A 15,623-nucleotide genomic window follows, 5' to 3' on the forward strand; every position below is an offset into this window, starting at 1 on the left:
GAGCTGCAGCCGCGGCCGCCGCAGCCGGCTCCTGCCCGCCGGGCGAGGGCGGGGCGGCGCGCTGGGCGCAAACCCGGTGAACTCCCTGCTCAGCGTGCCTTCCGGGGGGTTATCTCCGGGGTGGAGTCCGCAGCGCTCGCGCCCGGGAAACAGCGCATCGGTCACACGAGGCCCGGGCGCCCTCGCTCACCTCGCTGACTCCATCCTATTTCCACCACCCCCCGCCCCCCCGCCGGGTCCCGCGTCCCTCTGGGCCAGGCCATCTGGGGCCCATTCCGCCCCATTCAGCGCTCTCATTGGCCACCCACGGCCTGCCCTGTCTCCATAAATACCTGGTCCTCGGAGCATGAAGCATGGAGAGGAACAGGAGGACGCCACAGTCCCAGCAGCATCTCTTCTGCTCCTTGACACCTCCACTTCGTGGCTCCATATCTGGAAGTCAGACTTGCAAACCAACAGGCCGACGCACATCCCTTTTTTTCTCTTCCAAGAAACACCCAACTCTCGGCTGCACTCCTCCAGCCCCTGCGGCCAGCGCTCGGCGGACACCTGCGTCCTGAGGCTGCCGCACGGTGCGGCGTTGAGCATCCTCGCCGAGGTCCTTTCTGCTCTCTGTCCCTCCTCCGCCCCCTCCATCACACCTGCTGGTCTTCTTTGCCTCTTTTTCCCACAATCGTCAAGCCCCCAAATCCAGCCGGCGCCTCTTTAGCAACCTCGCCCTTCCCGGTCCCCGCGCATTCCCAAGTGCCGGGTCTCCCCCGCTGTCATGAGCTCCCCCATCAGCAAGAGCCGCTCCCTCGCCGCCTTCCTACAGCAGCTGCGCAGCCTCGGGCAGCCCCCCAGAGCCGTGACCTCCAGGGCGTGCGCGCCCGCTCAGCCGCGGGAGGTGCCTCTCTGCCCGCTGATGGAGCGCGACGAGGCGCAGAACGCCGCCGACCTGCCCGGCCCCATCAAGTGGCCACTGCTGGGCAGCCTGCTGGAGATTCTCTGGAAAGGCGGGCTCAAGAAACAGCACTACACGCTGGTAAATGCCTCGTCGCGCCCCAATTCCTTCACCCCTCCTTTCCCCGCGCTTCAAAGCCTCCCCGAGGCGCGCAGCCAGGGCGCACCGTGCGCTCGGGTATCCCTGCAGCGGCGGTCCCCTGTCCCCCGGGAGGAGGGAGGAGGGAGAAAGGCTCTTGGGACTGCAGGAGATGCGCCCTGACTTCGCAACGTGCCCGGCCCGCTGCAGGCGGAGTACCACAAGAAGTATGGCAAGATTTTCCGCATGAAGTTGGGTTCCTTCGACTCGGTGCACCTGGGCTCGCCGCGCCTGCTGGAAGCGCTGTACCGCACTGAGAGCGCTTACCCCCAGCGGCTGGAGATCAAACCCTGGAAGGCCTATCGCGACTATCGCAAGGAGGGCTACGGGCTGATGATCCTGTGAGTCCAGGCGGCAGGATGGGGCCGGCGGCTGATGCACTTGACAATTGGGAAGGAGTTCCCGGGGCGTGGACCGTTCTTATGCAGGGCTAATAGGAAGGCCCCTACCCGGCGCAGTCGCGGGCTCCTGCATAGACTAGAGCGGGCTGAGCGAGAGCTGTGCTGCGCACCCATCACGTGCGTTCTCTCTGGCGACCGAGCAGGGCCGTGCCTTCCCTCAAAGAAATGGCAAAGAGCGTTATACAAACTGTGGTGTTCAGACTCTTGCGCGGGAAGTCAGTGTGCCGGGCAAACGTGTTACACAAACAAAATTATCCCTTAAAATTCTCTGTAACCCCCTCTTGTGATCTCAAACGCCAGAAATTACCTTCTTTTGCTTTTGACAGTGACCTTCCTTTCTGCAGGGGACTGGGGGCTTATGACTCAGGTCTGCTTGGAAAGGTGGGATGAGGAGGTGTGTCAAGGTTGCAGTTTAGATAGATAATTGCCATCACGTGATGTGAGTCCTCTGCTTTTTAATTGTTAGCATTTAACAAGTTAGCACTTTTTTTACTCTCAAATTGTAATGCCTAATAGTTGTGTTTTTCAGGACATAATTACTGAAATTAAAAGTCATATTAATGTATGGTGCATCGCCGGCTGTGTGGTCAGCTACAGCGCAAGTGCAAAGGGTGCATGATGAGAACAGGCTTTTCAATGCTAGCGAGTCTCTGACTGTATGTTATTTGGAGGCAACGGCAAAATTCTACCTTTGAGGTGTTTTTTGAATGTGACTTTCAACCCAAGTCAATGGATTAAAAAAAGACAAGATTTTTCCTCAAACGCATGTGTGTTGCTGGTGAGGGGGGTGTTCACGTGCCCAGTGTTACTGCTGGGAAATGAGGCTGCTGGCCTCCCAGCTCAGGCCCGGCAAGGACACCTCAAATGCCCTGAACCCATATTATCTGGCCTTCACCTTCCTGGTGCAATCTTTGGCTGGGAGGAAAGGTGCTTTTTCATCCTATTGTCAAACTAGCCTCAAATGTTCCCATGCTAATATCTCTGGATATTCCTTGGCATGATTCTCAGGGTTCATTTGATTGTATAGTTCACATAGTTACAGAGCTGGAGGTATCTTTGCTTCGCCCTTCTTTTCTTTTCACTTTTGTCTAAATATAATTCTGCTTCTCTCCCAGGGAAGGAGAAGACTGGCAGAGGGTCCGGAGTGCCTTTCAAAAGAAACTAATGAAACCAGTGGAAATTATGAAGCTGGACAACAAAATCAATGAGGTTTGCAGGCTGGGGCCGGATTCCCTGGGTCTCTTGGGGAGGGAGGGATGTTTATGGCGCTCAAGTTGCAGCTACAAAATACAGAGGGATGAGCAGGCAAGTTGGATGATTGAGGGGGCTTCCCTTTCTCCTCATTCCTCTCCTCATCCTCCTCCCCCAAAACCCTTATTCCTCCTCCCTCACTCTCTTTTAAAGTAATATCACAGTGAGGGAGCAGTTATGAGCATAGACTTTGGTATTCCACATTCTTGGAATTGAACTTCAGCTCTCCACCCCTTAGCTATGTAACCTGACTTTACCATTTAACTTCCCCAAGCCTCAATTTCCCAATCTATAAACTGGGAGTAACAATTCCTACCCCGCAGGTTTGCTGTGAGGATTAAATGACACAATGCTTATAAAATTCCTAGGTAGTGACATGGGAGTGGGGTTTTGCAGGACGAGTAGGAGTCTATAAGCCAGAGAAGGTGGAGAAAGGCATTCAGGCAGAGAGAATAGCCTGCGGAAAATCTGGAGGCATGAGATGGCATGGAGTGTTCAGAGAGGAGTCCATTCAGTGCAGCAGAGGTAGAGCTGTCTCTGAAATGATGCTGGACAGAGGGCAGGTCTTAACAATGTTTTTGTGCCATGCTAAGGTATTTAGACATTCTCTTTTAGCAAAGAGGGCCAAAGGAGGAGAGATTTAAGCATGGAGTAACCTCTTTTCACTCCTGTTCACTCTGGGTGTTTATTTTGAACTGGACCCACACAGGATTGTAGAGGTGAAAGATTGCAAACTCGAGCTTCCAGGGGCCACGTAGTTAATATAAATGTATAAGGCAGGCCCAGAAGGGATTTTAGCAAGCAGAATAGTGCATGCCCTTGCTAGAGGGGACAGCTGCCCCAGCTCCAGCAACGACTGCTGTGTGGGAATGTAGACCCTGTGTCACCAGATCTTGTAATTATTATTATTTTCTGATGAGTAGTGGAAAACTCATATATTCACGTGAAATATCTGGATTTTTTATGGTAACAAATTCAAAGTACTTTTTAATGCACTATGTGGGCAAACTGAACATGCCCATTGGTTACATCTGTGGACTTTGTAGTCACGTTTACCTTATTTTGGGCCCCAGCATGGCCTCTTACCAGCTGTGTGTCCATGGAGGCATTCCTTAGCCTCTCTCTAAGCCTCAGTCTTCCCATCTGTTACTTGGGAAATGGGTAAAAACAGTACTTCCTACCTGCGAGGTTGTTGTGAGCAGCGGCTCAGATAACACATTATGTACAGTGCTCGGTTATACACAAGCCTCGTTAAATGCAAAGCATTAGTCATCTAAAACCCTGATTTTGGACACTGGCATCTAGAGGCCTTACGTCACTTGCCCAAGGTCACAGAGCTATTTAGTGAAGGAGCTATGTCCAGAATTTGCAGATTTCCTGGCTCCACGTTCAACATGCTTCACACAATACCAACCAGTGAGGGGATGTCTGCTGGCCCAGACGTGGCAGTGACAAACCTCAGGATAATTACAGCGTCTTGTCCTTGAGATGTGCTATCAAGAACACTTGGCTGATGCCTCCTTCGTGGCTTATTCCCCATTCTGTTTAGAAGAAATGTTTTCTTTTTCTTAAATTTAGATCAAAAGCTGAAACTTAAGCTTTGGGGTGGCTGCTGGAAGCTCAGGAAATAACCCAGGACAAGGTAGTTAGGACAGAAGGTGAGCTCCCGGGGAGAATGTATAATTAGTGTGGCTCCAGCATGAAGAACATTAGGGGCAATGAATACACAAGGCAGCAAAGCCTGAAGTTAGCTGACTAGCTTCGAACTTTTGTTTTTCTTCAATGACTGAGACGTGTCTCTTGTGATTTCTTCTTCTAAGGTCTTAGCTGATTTTATGGGTAGAATAGACGAGCTCTGTGATGAAAGAGGCCACATTGAAGACTTATACGGCGAACTGAACAAATGGTCATTTGAAAGTAAGTTGTCTTCACAGTCTTGTTCATTTGATTCTGCAAGTGATTTTGAGGATAAAATGTGGCTGTGTGGGCAACTCTTCAGTAATCATACACTACTGTTGACTAGGAAAGGCCATAGCAGCCTTTCAGGCATTTAAGTTATGCTTTGCACTATGGGTTGTTTATTTAGTCATTCAACAAACATTTATTAAACACCTGCTGTGTGCCAGGCACCGTGCTAGGTACTAGGGACACATCAGAGAACAAGACAGGCAACATCCTTGCTCACCTGAAGCTTAGATTCTAGTAGAGGTGACAATCAACAAACACATTTTAATATATACTCTGCCAAGGGGTAAGGGAGTCAAGAAAGAACATAGGTGCCTAGATGAGGCAAGTCTGCTTTGGTCAGGAGACATTTGAGATGAGACCTAAAGGAAGGGAAGGGGCAAGCCACAAGGGTATGTATGCATAGATTGTTCCAGACAGAGGAGATAGGAAGTGCAAATGCCCTGAGGTGGAAGCATGAACAATGCCTGTGAGGAACTTTGAGGATGTTGGTATGAAAGGATTGTAGGGGGAAGGAAAGAGGAGCTGAGAAAGTCAAGTCAGGGCCTGTAGGTCCCAGCAAGAACTTTTAGTTTGAGTCAGATGGGGCGCCACGGAGGGTTCCTGACAGGAGGGGGCATGATCACTTTCCTGGAGGCTCACTCTGGGAATAAAAAGCAGAGCCCGGCCTTGATGAGCTTGCTGCCCAGTGGCAATGCAGGCAAGGGAGCGGACAATTTCAATAGAGGGAGTGAGCGCCTGACTGAGGAGGTTCAAGGTTGCGGGAGAATCTGAGAGGGCTGTCTCAGCTGGGCTTGGTCGAGGATGCTTCTTGGAGGTGGTGCCATCTCTAAGCCCTGGTGGATGGGTAGGAGTTCGCCAGGTAAAAGTGAGGGAAGGAGGAATGTTCCAGGCAGAAGGAACAGAGAGGAGCTCAGAATAACCGGAGCATATTCTGCAAGGCAGGGGCGTGGCGATGGCAGAGGATGGGAGAAGGCAGCAGCCCAGCCCAGGTAAATCCATGTAAACCATACTTTGAGCCTGGGAGTACCTGGGAGCGACTGTAGAGTGCTTTTAGCAGGAGGGTGGCGTGGCCCGATTTGCTGGAAGGACCACTCTGGCTGCTGATGCGAGGAATTGGAGAGGGCACCCCGGGGTGGAGGCTTTCCTCGTGACTATCTTCCTCATCAGATCAGCCTCACTTTAAAGTTATGGACAGTCATCTTACCACATTAGAAAGCTCCATGCGAGTAAGAAATCCACCGAGGGCATTAAGGGAAAGAGGAGTAAAGAGAGGGAATGATTATAGAGAAGAAAAGAAGTATATGATTTGGAAATTGTCCACTGGAAATACCCAAATGACAGAGTATCAAAGGCGTTGAGTTGCAAGTCAAAGAAGAGCTGACTACAGTAGTTGAACAGTTATTGTCTAGCATCACGAGAAGTCTTGAGGAAGGCAATCCACAGCTGGCACTCCATGTTGTCATTGGGGACCCAAGCTCGTCCTATTTTTTGCTCGTCCATCGTTAGCTTGTTGGCTTATGCAAAACAGCTATGCCCCGCGTGGCCTCACCTCTGCATTCTGGGCAAAAACAAGGAGGAAAAGGGAAGAGTTAAGCCAACCATACTTGTCGCTCTTTATTAAGAAAGCCGATGAGTATTTCCCTTAAGTCTCATTGGCCAGCCCGTGGTCATGTGGCTGCTCTGGCTGCTACAGGAAGCCTGGGAATTCAGGGAACAGAATTGTCATGGGAGTCTTAGATCATTCCTGATTTATTGCCTGAGGACTGATACATTGGTACCCTAAACAAAGTCGGGGCTCTCTTGGGGAAGAAATGAGAAAGAATGAGCATCGGGTAGGCATTAACAACGTCTGCCACCCATGATATCAATGACAAACTCTGGCAAAAGCAAGATATTACAGGAGAGATTCTTTCACATATAAAAATGGCTACATTGGTACAGTGGCATTTCTGACCTGGAGGTTCTGCAGAGGATGGGTCATTGGACCGGGACATAATTTCTAGAAAGAGAGGAAAGTGATCATGCCCCTTTCTCGCAGACTCTGCCTTTCCTCTGTGTTCTTAGAAAAGACCTCACTTTTACGAGATACAGTGGAGCCTTTGGTAGCCAGCTAATCATAGACTCCAGCGTGGCTGCGATTGTGTAACAGTGTTGATTGTTGTGAATAACAGGCATCTGCCTTGTGCTGTATGAGAAGAGGTTTGGGCTCCTTCAGAAGAACGCAGGAGACGAAGCTTTGAACTTCATCATGGCCATCAAAACCGTAAGCATCCCCTTGGGAAGGGCACTTTTCCTGACTGATCTCTTACAGAACTGAACAAATGTGCCTCACAGTGTTTCCCAGGAGTGGCGCACACACATATTCTGTTACAGTAGTTAGGGTTCACTTTAATGTGTATTCTGTATTTTCATGTATCTATGTGTATGTACGCACACATAATAAAGAAGCACATTAAACCACTGTTTGGGCAAAGTTAAAGTAGGTATTTCAGTTAAAGTTCAGCTGATTAAAAGTACTGTTTAGAAAAGAGTCAGAAAATTTTCAGATTTTAAATTTTTTAACAGTTTAGGTCATATGTGGATGTGGTAGATGCTGTGAAAATGGTTTAGGAATGGCTGAAGCTTGGAGATTATTGGAAATTGAAGTAAATATGAAAATTATAGTTTTCCTTCTTTTTCTTGTTACATTTAGGTCATAAGATTAGATTTTTTATTAAACACATCTAGTGGATAATCATCCCAAAGATGAATTTCCGTCAGTCTCTGGGATGGGGGTGGTACTGCTTCCAGGACTGGGGTGGAGAGGCCTGGGGAGTCCTTTGGGGGAGCACAGGGGGCGGTTGTTTCGAGTGCTCCTCTCCCAGAGTGAGAGTTGTCTTGGGGAGGAGAAGCCGGGGTGAAAAGGCATTTGCATTCCTCACAGATGATGAGCATGTTCGGGAAGATGATGGTGACCCCGGTCGAGCTACACAGGAGCCTCAACACCAGGGTCTGGCAGGCCCACACGCAGGCCTGGGACACCATTTTCAAGTCAGGTAATCTGGCCGCACACACCCAGCAACCCTGTCTCTGGAGCTGCTGCCGGAAGGTCTGGAATGATCTTCTTGGCCTGACCACCTTGATCCTTTGGTGGAGTTGGGCCTACTGATTGTTTAGGCTTTGCAAGTACATGAGTTTGGGGATGGCCTGGTATAGATGAATTCTAAGGAAAAGGCAGGAGACAGCTTTCTGTCATCTTCGGGAACTAGGAGTGGTTAAAAGCAAGAGTTTTGGAATCAGAGATACCTGGGTTCAAGCTCTGCCACTGGTGTGGAGGGTTAGCAAAATGTGCTATCTCCTTTACATCCTCGGTCCTCTTGTCTCTAAAATGGGGGCAGGCCCCGTGGCTTAGCGGTTAAGTGCGCACGCTCCGCTGCTGGCGGCCCGGGTTCGGATCCCGGGCGCGCACCGATGCACCACTTCTCCACCCATGCTGAGGCCGTGTCCCACATACAGCAACTAGAAGGATGTGCAGCTATGACATACAACTATCTACTGGGGCTTTGGGGGAAAAAAATAAATTAATTAAAAAAAAAATTAAAATGGGCTAATAATAATAATACCTACCTTGATGCAACTATTTCTAGGTCTAATATAGATAATGTAAAACCTGGCATATCACAATATCTCAGTGGATCAGAGCTATTTCTGCTACATTATGGAGGGAGTAGTTGGTGCTAGGTATTGTTTTATGAGTACACACACACACACACTAATTGAATTCTCACAAAAACCCGTAAGTTAGGTCCTTCTGTTAGCCCCGAGTAACAGAACTGAGGCATAAAGAAGTTAAGTGACTCTCTCAAGATTACATGCTGGGTGATGGCACAGCCAGGGCTTGAAGCTGGGCAGAAGGACTCCTGAAGCTTAGACTCCAAGAGCTGTACCATTTATTGTCGTCATTATTGTTGCCATCGTCACTGTTAATTTTACTGGTGGTGGCTTGTATAATGGATTGAAGTGAGGGCGACACATGCTTAGAATGTACTTTACAAACATTAGAAATTTTTACCATTATTGTCAACATGCATGGGCACTGCACTTGTGTGTGTGTGTGTGTGTGTGTTGGATAACACTGGGGGAGGGGGTTCTGCCCTCCTCTACTACCCAGATTTGGGAGCCAAACCCCACTTTGCCTGTATTAGTGACCATATCAGCTAGACACCTGGATCTGGGTCTAAGTTCTGATTCTGAGAGCAGACCCAAATCCCTCCTCTGTCTCACGATGATCTCTTCCAAGCTCTGAGCTCTTGCTACTCAACGTGTGGCCGGCAGACCAGCAGCGTCAGCATGCCCTGGGAGCTTATTAGAAATGCAGTCTTCCAGGCCCGCCCCAGACCCCTGATTCCAAATCTGCATTTTGAGAAGATGCCTGGGTGATTCTTGTGCACGTGAAAGTTTGAGAAGCCTTGCTCATGTGGGCATTGATCAATCCTCATCAACATAACAACAAGGCAATATGTGCTCATCTAACAAATTGTCAACATCCCGGAAAAGACCCTTTAGATGTTGCAAGGAGGATTTGATTTTAGGTTCCTTTTTGTTCTTTTCCTTATCCTAATTTTCAACTAACTTCCTCTCCGTTTTCTCTTTTCCAATAGTGAAATCATGTATCAACAACCAATTAGAGAAATATTCGGAGCAGCCCAGCATGGGTTTCCTTTGTGATATTTATCACCACAATCAGCTTTCAAAGAAAGAGTTGTACGCTGCGGTCACGGAGATCCAGCTGGGTGCGATAGAGACGGTAAGAATGGGCCTGATTTAAATAGTCATTCAGCTCACTCATTCCATGAGGATTAACTGAGCACTAACTTGGCAAAAATAAAAAGTCTCATCTTGGATGTGGTGGGAGGCCCAAAGCACAACCTTTGTGCTTAAACATACGGGGGAAGAACCCATGTGCTCTAGTGATGAAAATCCAGAGCAGGACCCCAGTGTCGTGGCGACGTGCGCACTGCTGTGGGAATTCAGAAGCAGTAAAATTCTACCCCATAGCAAGATAATCTAGGTTTTTAAAAATTGAGTATATTTTAGGAGGTTGCACATGTTACCCCTAAACCGTGTCTATTGTTTGTTATAAAAATACTGGGGCAGGGGCAGGCCAGGTGCATCGTGGTTAAGTTCACACGCTCTGCTTCAGCGGCCTGGGGTTTGCGGGTTCAGATCCCAGGCACGGACCTATGCACCGCTCATCAAGCCATGCTGTGGCGGCATCCCACATACAAAACAGAGGAAGATCGGCACAGATGTTAGCTCAGGGCCAGTCTTCCTCAGCAAAGAAAAAAAAATTGTGGGATACTCTCTGCCAGTCCAATAATATTTTTTTTCTGCTTAAAATTGTAAATATAGTGAGTTTGTGAAAACTCAATTTAAGTGAAACAGTTAATTTTAAATACAAAATTCTGTCCCTGGTGTGGTTGATACTCCTGGTGAATGCTCACATAGCCAAACTCCAAACACCGGTTCTGACAGGCATTAGGTGGGTCTGCTTGTTTTGATTCATCGTTTGAGCTGTCCTTGGACTGATGCATGTTAATTTCGCTCACAGGCCCAACATCTCGTCCACCTGTAGTCTCTAGGAAGAATGTCAATGTCGCTAGTTCATTTCTTTTCCATGTTTCTCCCTTTCTGTAGTGTTTCTGTAGTCTGAAGAAAAAGTAGAGTCTTCTCTATCAGGGGGAATAGCAAGGTTGTAATTTCTCCTCATGCCCCAGGAGGCTGTCGAGAGAGGGAGTTCATTTCAGCTCACTCTCCTATTGACTCACTTATCCTGAGAGGCTCTTTGGATGATCAAAGTAAAGCTTCACCCATCCTTCTTTTTTTCCCCACTGGAACGTGAGCTCCAGGAGGGTGATGACTTGGTTCCTCCCCTGCTGTATTCCCAGGACGTAGAACAGCACTTGGCCTCTAATAGCTGCTCAATGAACACTTGTTCAAGAAATGAAAACATTCGGGAACTCTTGAGTGGCTACTGTGTGCCAGGCACCGTTCCAGGTGCTTGAGAGACCACTGTGAACCAGAGACAAAAGTCCTCGCCTTCGTGGCACTTCAGTGCTAGCCGGGAAGACAGACAACAGACATGTAAACAAACAAGTAAATGTGATCATTTCGGATAGTGGTACAGAATGCGGAGGAAACCATCAGGGTGATGTGATAGAAGGAGATGGAGATGGGGGATGAGATTCTCTCTCTGAGGAAGTGATACTGGAGCTGACTCTGGAATGAGAAGGAGCCAGGGAAGATCTGCTGGAAGAGCACTCCATGGAGAAGAAATAGCAGGTGCAAAGGCCCTGGGGCAGAAAGAGGGATGGAGCTGGAGACCTAGCAAATGTGGTCAAGTTGACATGGGAGAAGTCAGCAGGCCATGTTAACCAGGAGCCTTAGTGAGGCGTTGGGATATCATTACACCTGTGATGGAAAGCTCTTGGAGGGTTTTAAGCAAAGGAGTAGTCTGATCAAATTTATGTTTTGTAAAGTGGGCTCTGACTGGTGGATCTGGAATGCGCCTATCGGAGGGAGAGTGGAAGCAGGAAGACCAGCTATGAGACGGTCTCCTCCACAGAGGTCAAGCCAGGATAGTTTGCGTCCATGAGGTTTTCCAGGCCGCTTCGCCTGGGTTCAGCCCCTGCAGCTATCCTCACAGGCCCGGGCTGTCTCACAGGGTTTGGCGAAAGCTACAGTTATCTGCCTTTCGGAAACTCTGTTTGGTATTTGCGGGAAGGGACCCGCTGATATGGTTAAATGTTTCTTTTTTAGTCCTGGCAAGTTGCGTTTGGAAAATCAGAGAAATTTGAAAGTCTATCTAGTTTGGCAGCTACGCCCTCTTCCTGTTGTGTAAATTGGACTCTTGTAATAATGCCGTCTACAGTGTATTTGCAGCGGAGGCTGCCAGTCTCTGACACGAAGGAGCCTGCCTTGGAGGCATCTTCTTCCAAAAATAATAGATACCACTGGCTCCCAATCGTCGTGCACTTTGCTCGTTTATGTAAGCGGACATAGCACTTAGCAAAAGCGCCTTCATGTCTGCGGCGGGAGGACGCAATGACCATTTTTACAGGAATATTTGGCTTAAATTAGCTAAAAAAAGGCCTAAAAAACAAATACGTGTGACTACCCGTGGTGAATATTGTGAAGCTAAAAGCGACACTAGCTGTTTCTGCCAGTATTTTTTTTTCTCTTGTCATTGCCTTTGGAAAGGAAATAGAAGATGCCACTTAAAAGACCTTGAGTCTTTGTCAGAAACCGTGGCTGCTTCCTTGAAATATTCAACTCAATGCTAGAATCTCTTACTTTGGTGTTAGCACCCTCCTATGAGGGCGCTTTGCATGTGGCTGAAACCCTGAGTACAGATAATGCTTTTATATTTTTGTGGTAACTTTTTCGGGTGCGGCAAAAAAAGCTTTCTTTTAAATTCCAGACGTGCAGTTTCTTATGCATTTGCACTGTAAAATTAAAAAAAAAAAAAAACTCTTATTAGCAACACTCCTGGGATCTCCATGCCTCTCTCCCCGCTCAAGTTTTACATCACTTTTTTTCCATTAAAGAATTCTTTAATTAAATGTTTTTTATTTTGAGATAATTATAGATTTGCATGCAGGTCTAAGAAAAAATAGAGAGGGGTCCCTGTGTTCTTCACCCACTTTCCCCCAATGGTAGCATCTTGCATAACAATAAATCATTGTCACAACCGGGAAATTGACATTGATACAATCCAGGCAACTTGTTTTCATTTCACCAGTTTTACATGCACTCATTTCTGCTCAAACAATTTTTATATCAAACTATATTTTAAGTGTCCTATTGCAGCTGATTATTTCAAGGATTCTATTTTGATTCCTTCAGTAAGTAAGCTGTCCTTAATTGATATGTTTTGTAAAACAAATCTGACTTTTCATATATTGTATTTGTCTCAGTCACAGTGGATAAGGGCACGTCAAAAAGCATCACAACATATTTGCCGAGCAAGGTGGTTGGCATCATCTTTTGTTCCGCTCATACTGGTTTTAAGACAGTTTATTGCAGAAACTTAAGTTTGTGTCCATTTGGCTTTCAGACAGCGAACAGCTTAATGTGGATTCTCTACAATTTATCCCGTAATCCCCATGTGCAACAAAAACTTCTTAAGGAAATTCAAAGTATATTGCCTGAAAATCAGATGCCGCGGGCAGAGGATTTGAGGAATATGCCATATTTAAAAGCCTGTCTGAAAGAATCTATGAGGTAAGAACGCAGGCCTAAGCCACTCTGAATGTGTGAGAAAGCTGTTCTCTTAAGTACATAATAAGGGGTCCGGCTCCCGTAGACAGCTCCCACAGTTGATTCATAGACATTTATCAAACTGCAAAAAAGAGCCTTTGGAGCATGTTCCTTTTCTATTACTCATTTCCTAAATCATTTGGGCAAATTCTATTAAATCTTGGAAAGTCAGTGTCCTCCCCTTTAAATCAGTAATAATAATACTCTAACGAGTGCTATAGGCACTAATTAAGATTGGAGGCATGATTGAAGGCTCTGAGGTGAAAGCCTAGCTAGGGAACCATATTATTATATGATAAGACATACAGACATCTCTGGTTTTGAGCCTCTAGTATAAAATGTTCTTTGAAAATTCTTTCTACAGCCTTCCTGGAAATCAAAACTCACAGCACCTTAGGATTAGAAGGAAGTAGCTTTAATTTCATGAAGGGTAGCTAGGAGAAACCTAGAACAAACGTCCAGCTTAAGGTGAAGCATGAAAATCATACACAGTTGAAGCCTGGAGTGAAACAGGGAGAACCACCATTAACAACTGCTAAGCAGGCTTGTACTGGGGGTCTAACCAGCACAAGAAGACAGGAGTCAAAACAAGAGGTGTAGGTGTCGGGAAGAAAGAGACACCACTTCTTTATGAGGAGTTGGGATCGTGTTCACTTTTTGAGGATGCAGTCATGCAGCAATTATTTATTTAACCAGAATCTGCATTCCCATCAACACTGGAGCTAAGACTTGGTCTGTGGCCACCTTTACATCCTTGATTTTGTTTTTTTCAGGCTCACCCCGAGTGTGCCATTTACAACTCGGACTCTTGACAAGCCGACGGTCCTGGGTGAATATGCTTTACCCAAAGGAGTGAGTAGAATTTGTACAGTCTGGACCTTACAGAGCTTTGAAAGATATACTTTCCAAATATTCGTCAGATCTCCCTAAAATTTCTTACCAGGAGAGCATTCACTTCGTATATATGTAGATTGTAGTACGTAGTTGACATGTTGCATAGTATACGATTAGCAGTAATGGCTATAGAGACAGAGAGACCTGGGTTCAAGTAGGCCTTGAGTGAGTTACGTGACCTCCGTGAGCCTCAGCTTTCTCATCTGTAGAATGGGGATAATAAAAGAATCTACCACGTGGGGTTGTTGTGAGAATGTGATACAAAATTTTAAAGTTCTTTACCTATTTATTACGTGCACACTTCAAGCACTTAATACATTTGGCAATCATCATTATTACAAATTTGTGGGTTACTTTTACATTTATAAGGTGATTGCTTTTGTAAATTTTGCTATTCTAACATTTTCTTCCGGTTAATTTCAGCGCTATGTGTTTCTGTGTGTTTTTAGACAGTGTTGACGCTAAATACCCAGGTGTTGGGATCCGATGAAGAAAATTTTGAAGACTCAAGTCAGTTTAGGCCTGAACGATGGCTTCAAGAGAAGAACAAGATCAATCCCTTTGCGCACCTTCCATTTGGCATCGGGAAAAGAATGTGCATTGGCCGCCGATTAGCCGAGCTCCAGCTCCACTTGGCTGTCTGCTGGGTAAAACCCTGACTGGGTTTCTGTGCTTGTGCTCTGTGCCGTTCCACAAGGCGGGGCAAGAGGGGTAATTCTGCTTTTTTGTGCACGTGTGTTCCAGATCGTCCGCAAATACGACATCGTGGCCACGGACAACGAGCCTGTGGAGATGCTGCACTCGGGCATCCTGGTGCCCAGCCGGGAGCTCCCCATCGCTTTCCGCCAGCGATAAGAGGCCTCTGGGATGCTGTGGATGACCGAGGGGTGAGCCAGACTCGGGTTTGAATCCCTGCTCGCCACTGATTCACGGGGTGACTAAATACTTACAGCCCAGAGCCTGTCCTCAACCAAGTGCTCCGTACTACAAGCTGCTCTTAGAGCTTCTGCGTGTGAATATTGGTGGAGGACAAGCTTTTTCTGTCAAGGGCCGGTTGGCAAGTATTTTAGGCTTTGCTGGCCATTAGGTCTCTCTCACATCCGCTTAACTCTGCCTTGTAGCTTGAAAGCAGCCTCAGACAATTTGTCAATGAGTAGGTACAGCTGTTGTATTAGTTTTCTATTGCTGCTGTAACAAATTACTAAGACTTGTGTTAGATAACACAAATTTATTATCTTACAGTTCTGTAGGTCAGAAATCCGACACAACTCTTACAGGCTAAAATCAGGCGTCGCCAGGGCTGCGTTCCTTTCTGGAGCTCTAGAGGAAAATCTATTCCCTGGCCACCTTGTGTTGCTGGCAGAATTTAGTTTCTTATCGTTGTAGGACTGAGGTCCCTATCTTCTTGCCGTCAGCTCAGAGCTATTCTCAGCTTCTAGAGGCCACCACATTCCTTAGTTCATGACCTCTTCCTCCATCTTCAAAGCCAGCCAGAGCCAGTTGAGTCCCTCTCCATGCTTTGACTCTCTCCTCCCTCTGTCCAATCTCTCTGACAGGATATTATTCAGGATAATCTCCCCATCTCAAGGTCCACAACCTTAATCACATCTGCAAAGTTCCTTTTGCCATGCAAACTAACATCACAGGTTCTGGGGATTAGGGCATTGACATTTTTTGAGGGCCGTTATTCCGTCTACCAAGATGATGTTCCAATAAAACTTTATTTATAA

General features: G+C 47.0%; 1 protein-coding gene across 1 annotated transcript; it reads left to right on the forward strand.

Moving 5' to 3' along the window:
- Positions 1 to 344: 344 nt before the first annotated feature.
- Positions 345 to 14,748, forward strand: LOC131418107 (1,25-dihydroxyvitamin D(3) 24-hydroxylase, mitochondrial). Its single transcript, XM_058562102.1, has 11 exons — positions 345 to 1,024; positions 1,232 to 1,422; positions 2,598 to 2,691; positions 4,554 to 4,650; positions 6,873 to 6,964; positions 7,625 to 7,736; positions 9,342 to 9,487; positions 12,797 to 12,963; positions 13,773 to 13,851; positions 14,343 to 14,540; positions 14,638 to 14,748. The coding sequence occupies exons 1-11, from the start codon at positions 767 to 769 to the stop codon at positions 14,746 to 14,748; spliced, it is 1,545 nt and encodes a 514-aa protein (XP_058418085.1). The 5' UTR covers positions 345 to 766.
- The last annotated feature ends 875 nt before the right edge of the window (positions 14,749 to 15,623 follow it).

This window comes from Diceros bicornis, chromosome 19 (assembly GCF_020826845.1).
Source record: "Diceros bicornis minor isolate mBicDic1 chromosome 19, mDicBic1.mat.cur, whole genome shotgun sequence".
Taxonomy (NCBI): domain Eukaryota; kingdom Metazoa; phylum Chordata; class Mammalia; order Perissodactyla; family Rhinocerotidae; genus Diceros; species Diceros bicornis.